Consider the following 8,632-nt stretch of genomic DNA (forward strand, 5'->3'; position numbering starts at 1 on the left):
CTCCAGTTCTTCCAGCTGCTCTACACTCTCGCGATGATGTCACGCCCTCTAGCTCACACAATACACACCCATTACAAAATCAGAAGAAGGCCTAAAAATCCTTAAAACTAAAACTGTGATGATTTTGAAACCGTAAAAGATTTTTAAAAACTGAATACATGCCCAACAGTTCAAGGTCTTCTGACTCTTTAAAAGGTGGAATGGTATCTGTAGCTCAAAGCATGAAGCACAACAAGAGGTTGAAAGGCGATGAGTTTTGAAGAGGATCCCATTTACTTTCCATTCAAACCAATTAGACTGCGACCAAATCGTCACCTATTGGCCGATTTGCACCAAAAATTACACAGAGCCTCGACAGTCCATGGAACACAATTATGAACATTTACATCATAATCAGACAGTACTTTGTTAAGTTGTACACGATTGTCTGCTTTGAACACAGTATGCAGGAATTTGTTGTTTTAAATTTCGGCCGTTTTATGGACTATCAAAATTCTTATAATAACTTTTTGTCAGGAGGGTCTACAGACGCTTCACGCAAAGTTTAGTGCGAATTGGTCAAATTGCCAAGGAGGAGTTCGAAAAAGTAGGTTTTGCATTTGTCGCAATTTTGCGAACTGAAAGTTGGCTCGAAAGTGGGCGTGGCCTACACCAAATAATTCAGCTGAATTGAGGGAACATGTAGATATAAGGTTTAACAATGTCTGACAGAATATGTGTGAGTTATGGGTCAAAAATGCTTTCACGTGGAAAATAGCGCCACCTGCTGGTAATTTTTGGTGTGTAAGTTGCAGGGGCTAGTCCATACCACCCCTATGAATTTCATTTCCATAAGTGTTAAGGTGTGGGCACAGGGCCAAATCTAAAATTAAACTGGCACCAGAGCGCCACCTAGTGGCCGATTGATAAGTCCTTTGTCAGATATCCTCAAGAGGGGAGTGGCAATGACTATACCAAGTTTGGTGTCAATCCGCCCAACCAATGTGGAGATATAAACTATTTGAATTTAAAGAGCGCCACCTTGTGGTCATTGCCTAAACTTTTGGACACATGCTCATTCAGTCATGTCAAAGTATAATCTCAAGTTTCATGTCATTTGGACACACCGTTGTGGAGATATCCAACACTTCCTGTTTGGAAGGAAATCTGCAGGAAGTTGTTATTTAATAACTTGAGTATTGTTTGGCCATTTTGATGAAATAAGGAACTCATGCGGCCACCAGCCACGCCCATTATGGCAGCTCTCCTCTAAATGATCTGTGCACTTGGTATGGTGCTAGGTTGGATTTTAAGGGCTTTCGGTAAACCCTAAGGGAATGTTTCAGTTCGGTAGGCTAAAGTCACCTTTAAGAACCTTTAGGATATTTTGCACACTTGTCACCTAACTTTTACTTCCATCAAAGAGACATAAAATCAGTGTCCACAACTTTAACTTTAACTATATTATGTTGGTTTTATTGCATAGACTTCAGCGAGGGCAAAGCATACAGCTCAATACTTATTCCAGGTATGATCAATCATTATCAAAAATACTTTAGATAACAACCCCGCGACCCTGCAGAGGATTAAGCGGCGTACATATAATGTGTACAGATGATGGATGGATGGACTTTAGATAACAAATTCATCCAAAAGAGCTGAGGCCTGGTTAAAAATAAATAAATGTAGGTGAGCTGGAGAGGGTCAGGCCTTTCCCTTCCTGCTGGAATGCCAGCAGAGTGAACAAAAGTACTCCAATATCCAAATTGTAATCCACAGCATGTTGGCAAAAATGGTTAATCCATTGTGCTCTTATTCCCTTGGTCTGTTCCTGCTGACGATTTCGTGAAGTCCTTTCGGCAGCGTTAAGGCTGCTCACATTCTCCGTCTCAGGTGTTTCTTCAAGGCCGGGGCGAGCAGAAGAACAAACTTTAGTCTGTGCTTCTCGGTTTTTATACTCTTTTGCTTCGGACAGTGGCTCCGTTTTATGTCTTAATTCCCACTGTGATCATGATCATATCCAAAATGATCAACAGAGACACAATGCAGCAGGCAGGATTTTTATATCCCTCAGAATCATTTCAGGAATCTCAACTTTTCTGACACTGTCTCCGTGTGTGTGTGTGTACATACTGGTACACATTAGACAGGAGTGAATGGATCTCAGCTCTTTTGACAATGGCTTCATATCAAAAGACACTCTGATAACTAGTATTAAAAGGTGTTTAAGTGGTTAGCCATCGTATCATTTCGTCACTGTGGGATGGTGTGGCTCATGTAGCTGCCATGGTGACACACAGCACACACAGGAAAAGCCTTCAAAGCTCAACATTCCAGTGGCAAAGGACAGTTACTGTTGTAATCTTAAAGAAATGATTGATTTATATAATAACATGTCACTTTTCAATAGTCAGTGTAAGAGGAAGTACTCAGATCCTTTATTTATGTCCTGCATTAGAAACTTGAATTGCTTTCTAGGTAGAATCTGCCGAAGGAACTTGTAGTATCCAAAATAAAAGCATGGGTTCTGCTGTCAAATGACATCTGCCGAGTTCAGGCTTTACAACAAACTTTAAATTGTAAAGAACAACTTACAAACATTATATTATTATGATTTATTCATTTATTGATTTATTTGAACATTTTAAGGCCATTTATTTCATCTTATTTCATTTTTCATGCGATTCTTTTTGTCATGCCCAAAGTTTCACACACCTGAACTAATTAACTAACTAACTAACTAACTAACTAACTAACTTTTTAAAAAAAATTAACTTATTTTGTTCTTCAAGTAAGGTAGGCTAACCGGAGCACCCGGGGAAAACCAAAACATTGTCGCTCAGGGAGAATAAATGCGTGCGTCTGAGTCAGTCTCCTGTCAGTTCCTGAGCGTGGAGCGCGGATCAGGCAATTAGAAGAACCCTCTGAACCATTTCCTCCACCGTCTTCTGGATGACTTTTCCTCCCGCCACTCCACCTGACGACCTCAGAACAACCTTGAAAGGACACGAGAAGAAACCTCGGGAAAAGCAATTCAGAGAGAGAGATCCCCTCTCTTTAGATGGCTGGGTCTCTGCGCATTTGTTCTTGTGTGTTTGTGACACGGTGGCAGTTTCACACACCTGAACTGATTCAACTTTTTTCTTTTAACTGAAGAATTTCTTCTTCAATTAAGGTAGGCTAACCGGAGCACCCGGGGAAAACCTATTGTTGCTCAGGGAGATACAAATGCATGTGTCTGAGTCAGTCTCCTGTCTTTCTGTCTCCTTCCACTACAGCGTCCACCGGAGAGGCGATTCAGAGACAGAGATCCCCTCTCCTCAGAAGGCCGGCTCTCTACACGCATTTGTTCTCATGTGTTTGTGAGACACACCTGAACGAATTGAAGTTTTTTTTCTTCAAATTAAAGAATTTCTTCTTTAATTAAGGTGGGCTAACAGGAGCACCTGAAGAAAACCAATTCGCTCAGGGAGAACAAGTGCGTGTGTTGGAGTCAGTCTCCCGTCAGCTCCTGAGTGGTTCAGGCCAAACAGAAGATCCGCCTGTACCATTTCGCCTTTTTCTTCTTCTTTCTCGTGAGATCTTCCAGCTGAGACTTCATGGAGCTGACTCTCTCCTCCCACTCCTGCAGTGTCTGCTTGAGGTGCTCTGTGGCCTGAAGGAGAGATGACTTCTCCCCCTGCCACTCCACCTGTTGACTCTCCATCTTCTGCTCAACACTGGTCAGAGCAGACGTGAGGGTTTCGTTCTTTTGTGTCAGCTCCTCCAGCTGAGCCTCGAAGAGAGATCGAGATTTCTCCATCTCCCGTAGGGGGATCTTCTCCTGCTCCCAGCAGAGGCGCTCGGTCTCCAGGAGACCCTCTGCCTTCTTCAGCGCAGATGTGACCTTACTGGTTTCCTCTCTCTGCTTCTCGAGCTGCGCTTGATGGGAAGCTTGAGATCTTTCCACGGCCTCCTTTGCTTCCCGCTGCATATCCTGGATGAGAGATGTTTTTTCCTTTTGCCACTCCACCTGATGACTCTCCAGCTTCTGCTCAACGTTCCTCAGAGCATCTGCGAGAGTTTTGTTCTCGCATTTCTGCTCATCCAGCCGAGCCTCATAAAGAGCCGTGGATTTCTTCATCTCCTCCATCAGGGAGATCTTCTCCTGCTGCCAGCAGCGGCGCTCGGTCTCCAGGAGATCCTCTGACTTTCTCAGGGCAGATGCGATCTTCCTGGTTTCCTCTCTCTGCTCCTCAAGCTGATCTCGATGGGAAGCCTGAGATCTTTCCACGGCCTCCTTTGCTTCATGTTCCATATCCTGTAGAGCCAACCTGTAACTCTCCGTGGCCTGATTGAGAGATCTCTTTTCCCCCCGCCATTTCACCTGACAACGCTCAAACTTCTGCTTTAGATTCCTCAGAGCGGCCGCGAGGATTTCATTCTCGCATTTCTGCTCATTGAAACGAGCCAGAGAGAGATCTGTAATTTCCTCCATCTCCTCCAGCATGGAGAATTTCTCCTGCAGCCAGCAGAGGCATTCCGTCTCCCGGAGGTCTTCTGCCTTTTTCAAGGCAGATGCGATCTTCCTGGTTTCCTCTCTGGGCTCCTCAAGATAGGTTGAACAGGAAGCACGAGGAGATCTTTCCACAGCCTCCTTTGCCTCCTGTTCCGTAGCCTGTACAGTCTTCAAGAAGCCACATGTGGCCTGAGCGGGGGTTGACGGTTCACCCCACCAATCTATCTGCTCATTTTCTAATATCGGCTCGACGCTCCTTACAGCAGCGCCGAGGGTTTTGCTCTCGTGGCTCTGCTCCTCCAGCTGAGACTTAGAGAGAGCTTTAGATTTCTCCGTCTCCAGCTGAGACTTAGAGAGAGCTTTAGATTTCTCTGTCTCAAGCTGAGACTTAGAGAGAGCTTTCGATTTCTCCGTCTTCTTCAGCTGGGATTCTTTTTCCTGACCCTCAACGAGAACTTTAGGTTTCTCCATCTCCAGACAGGATTCTTCCACCTGATCCTCAAAGTAAAAATCAGATTCTTTCAGCATCCTGCTCACTTTTCCCTTTTGTTTCCTGCCCTGTGAGCGATCACGCCTACTGCCTCTTTCTCCTCTGCAGGCCTCAAAGTCTTCTCTCTTCTTGCTCTTATGTCCTCTCATGGCGACAGTCTGATCAGAAGTGGCAACTACAGTCAGTCAGACCTCCTATAGACTCTCAACATTCTAGAATTGATGACATCACCACGGGTTCGCTTTGATTTCCTGCCTTGATGGTCTTCATTCTGTTGCTATAGCAACGATGACACGGGTTGCTGTTGTTTACAATCAATTGATGGAACTTTTTTTTCTTTATATGTTATTTTTCAAACATCATGTGATAAAATATTAGAAACATTTCTTATTTATGGCCGGTCCTGCAAACGGGGACATCTGTGTGTCACAGCAGCCTAAGGACAGTTCAGTTTAACAATAAACAATAATAATAGTACAAAATAAACATTATAATAAAAAGGTATGAAATAGATTCATGTATACTTAATATGTACAAGTGCCCCATTCTGTTCTGTGACTTAAAATTAAAATTAAATTAAATTAATTAGTTTTATGGTAAAAGTACAGAACAGAAATCAATAACACTTGAGGTGACCAAATGACCTGAAGTATTGGAATATTAGTATTGTTAGTTAGAAGCAGTGACAAATATCAGTGAGCTCCACATAGTAACTACCTTGGCCGTCATGCTCGCACACCAAACCTCCATTGTGACACCGCGGTGTTTGTTACACGAGTAATGCGCAGTTAATTAAATTGTTCGGCAAGTTGCTTAAAATCCAATCTAATTGTTTATTGACTGATTGAGCGTGGGAGGACAGCACCGCACTCGGAGGAAACCCACGGAGACACGGGGGGAATAAGCAGGCTTTATACAGACGGCACCTTCTGCTGTGAAGCCACACTGTCAAGATTGACCACTACGCCACCATGATCTGTGAGGGATTTGATTGGCCAATTCCCCAGAAGCCGAGAAGAAAAAAACATGCAAAGAAACCCTACACAGCTTCACACATCCCTAATCAATCGGGGAAACGCAGCAGCAGAAAGTCCTCCTCCTTCTGGAGGCTTCTGAGGACCAAACTCATCATTAATCATCATTAAACTCCCCCTGTAATAAAGATCTCAATCTGGCCATCGTGTGGATTTGATTTAGAAGTGATTTTTGAGCAGTAGGCTCACTGACTGTACTCTCCTGATCTTCCAGCAGCGTTGTGTTCTCGGCTGAACTGTGGGGCCGAACCAGGATCGCACCTCCAGATCAAATATCAGGAGATGGAGATGCACAAATATAGAAACAGTAAGAAATTAAAGCTGCGAGCAGCGTTGGTCGGGCCCTTGCAGTCCACGCACCTCGGGGCATGCTGCCGTCAGGGCTTCCGCATGCAACGCCTCGAAGAAGCTATTTCTTTATAATTTGGTGGCCTGCTCCCACTGGTATTAAGTAATGTACGCTGAAGACAGAAAAAAGAGCGTGTACTGCTGCATGATTCCCCAGACAAAGACTGAGTTGATGGTCCGCTTCTGGAGCTGGCTGACGAAAATGTCCACATGAGGCATAATGCAAAGAAATAGTTTCAGGAAGAAGCTGAAAGGGTCATCGTCCAGTAGCTGAAGAGAATTTCTTCTCCAGTTCTTCCAGCTGCTCTACACTCTGGCGATGATGTCACGCACTCTAGCTCACGCAATACACACCCATTACAAAATCAGAAGAAGGCCTAAAAATCCTTACAGCTAAAACTGTGATGGTTTGGAAACCGTAAGAGATTTTTAAAACACTTTGTAACACTGAATACATGCCAAACAGTTCAAGGTCTTCTGACTCTTTAAAAGGTGGAATGGTATCTGTAGCTCAAAGCATGAAGCACAACAAGAGGTTGAAAGTCGATGAGTTTTGAAGAGGATTTTAAGATTTTCCCATTTACTTTCCATTCAAACTAATCAGACTGCGACCAGATCGCCATCTATTGGCCGATTTGCACCAGATTTTACACAGAGCCTCATCAGTCCATGGAACAAAATTATGAACATTTACGTGATAATCAGACCGTATTTTGTTTAGATGTGCAAGATTGTCTGCTTTCAACACAATATGCAGAAATTTGTTGTTTTAAATTTCGGCTGTTTTAAGGACTATCAAAATTCTTTTGATAACTTTTTGTCAGGGGGGTCCATAGATGCTTCATGCAAAATTTAATGCAAATTGGTCAAATTGCCTAGGAGGAGTTCAAAAAAGTAGGTTTTGCATTTGTTGCAATTTTGCGAATGGAAACTTAGCTCGAAAGTGGGCGTGGCCTACACCAAATAATTCAGCTGAATGCAGGGAACATGTAGATATAAGGTTTACCAATGTGTGACACAATATGTGTGAGTTATGGGCCAAAAATGCTTTCACATGGAAAATAGCGCCACCTGCTGGTCATTTTTGGTGTGTAAGTTGCAGGGGCTAGTCCATACCACCCCTATGAATTTCATTCCCATAAGTGTTAAGATGTGGGCACAGGGCCAAATGTAAAATTAAACTGGCACCAGAGCGCCACCTAGTGGCTGGTTGATAGGTACTTTGTCAGATATGCTTAAGAGGGCAGCGGCAATGACTATACCAAGTTTGGTGTCAATCCGCCCAACCGATGTGGAGATATAAACTATTTGAATTTAAAGAGCGCCACCTTGTGGTCATCGCCTAAACTTTTGGACACATCCTCAGGAACTCATGTCAAAGTACTATCTCAGGTTTCATGTCATTTGGACACACCATTGTGGAGATATCCAACACTTCCTGTTTGGCAGGAAATCTGCAGAAAGTTGCTATGTAATAACTTGAGTATTGTTTGGCCTATCGAAATTCTTTTAATAACGTTTTGTCAGGAGGGTCCACAGATGCTGTTTTGATGCAGATGCATTTTGCGACGTAGCGAAAAAAACGGTTGGCGGAAATGGGCGTGGCCTATACCACGAGACTCAGCCCACTTCACTGAACGCGTGGATATAAGGTTTTTGAATGTGCGACAAAGTATATGGGAGTTATTAGCCAAAATGCGCTGTGCTTAATAACAGCGCCACCTAGTGGTGGAAATTCAGGACGACAATAGATTAAATTGGGATTTTAATATGAGTGACAGACTTTATCATTTAATCCTAAATCTATTTGACACTGTTTCCTGTCTTTTATTTTACCAACCCAAACTTTTATTCGGAACGTACTTATACATTCACCTATTCCTGCCAGAAATACTGAATGTGTTTAGTTTGTTAATTCTCTGAAGCTAAGGTTCAGTGAATTAGTTTTTATCACATATTGTATCTAGTTAGGTCACAAAACTTACCCAATCCAATATCAAGTCAAACATATTTAAATACACCTGATGTTCTTGCTGATGTCATTCTCTGACATATTGACAGAAATGTCTCACAATGAAAATAAAGTGAGAAAAATATCCTGGATCCAGATCAGCACCAAGAGTTAATACGTTCTCTTTTTGGCTGAGACCCATCCTCCACCCAGGTTTGGTGGAAATCCATTTGGTGGTTTTTGTTTAATCCTGCTGACAAACCAACAAACAGACAAACAGACACAGATGAAATGTGTAGAAGAAATGAAAAGGCCCAGATTCAAAAGTCTGA

The 8,632-nt window shown here is 43.0% G+C and overlaps 1 protein-coding gene across 1 annotated transcript; it reads right to left on the reverse strand.

Moving 5' to 3' along the window:
* Positions 1-2,587: 2,587 nt before the first annotated feature.
* LOC119010949 (golgin subfamily A member 6-like protein 2) lies at positions 2,588-5,422 on the reverse strand. Its single transcript, XM_037083585.1, has 2 exons — positions 4,866-5,422; positions 2,588-4,826 (listed from the first exon to the last, which is right to left on the reverse strand). Exons 1-2 carry the CDS (start codon positions 5,114-5,116, stop codon positions 3,500-3,502), a joined length of 1,578 nt encoding a protein of 525 aa, XP_036939480.1. The 5' UTR covers positions 5,117-5,422; the 3' UTR covers positions 2,588-3,499.
* Positions 5,423-8,632: the final 3,210 nt, after the last annotated feature.

Source organism: Acanthopagrus latus, chromosome 21, assembly GCF_904848185.1.
Source record: "Acanthopagrus latus isolate v.2019 chromosome 21, fAcaLat1.1, whole genome shotgun sequence".
Classification (NCBI taxonomy): Eukaryota; Metazoa; Chordata; class Actinopteri; order Spariformes; family Sparidae; genus Acanthopagrus; species Acanthopagrus latus.

Coding starts and splice junctions, on each gene's coding strand:
- LOC119010949 (XM_037083585.1), bottom strand. CDS start 5,116: ATGAGAGGACATAAGAGCAAGAAGAGAGAAGACTTTGAGGCCTGCAGA. Junction 4,827..4,865: donor AAATCGAAAGCTCTCTCTAA/GTCTCAGCTTGA, acceptor AGCTCTCTCTAA/GTCTCAGCTGGAGACGGAGA.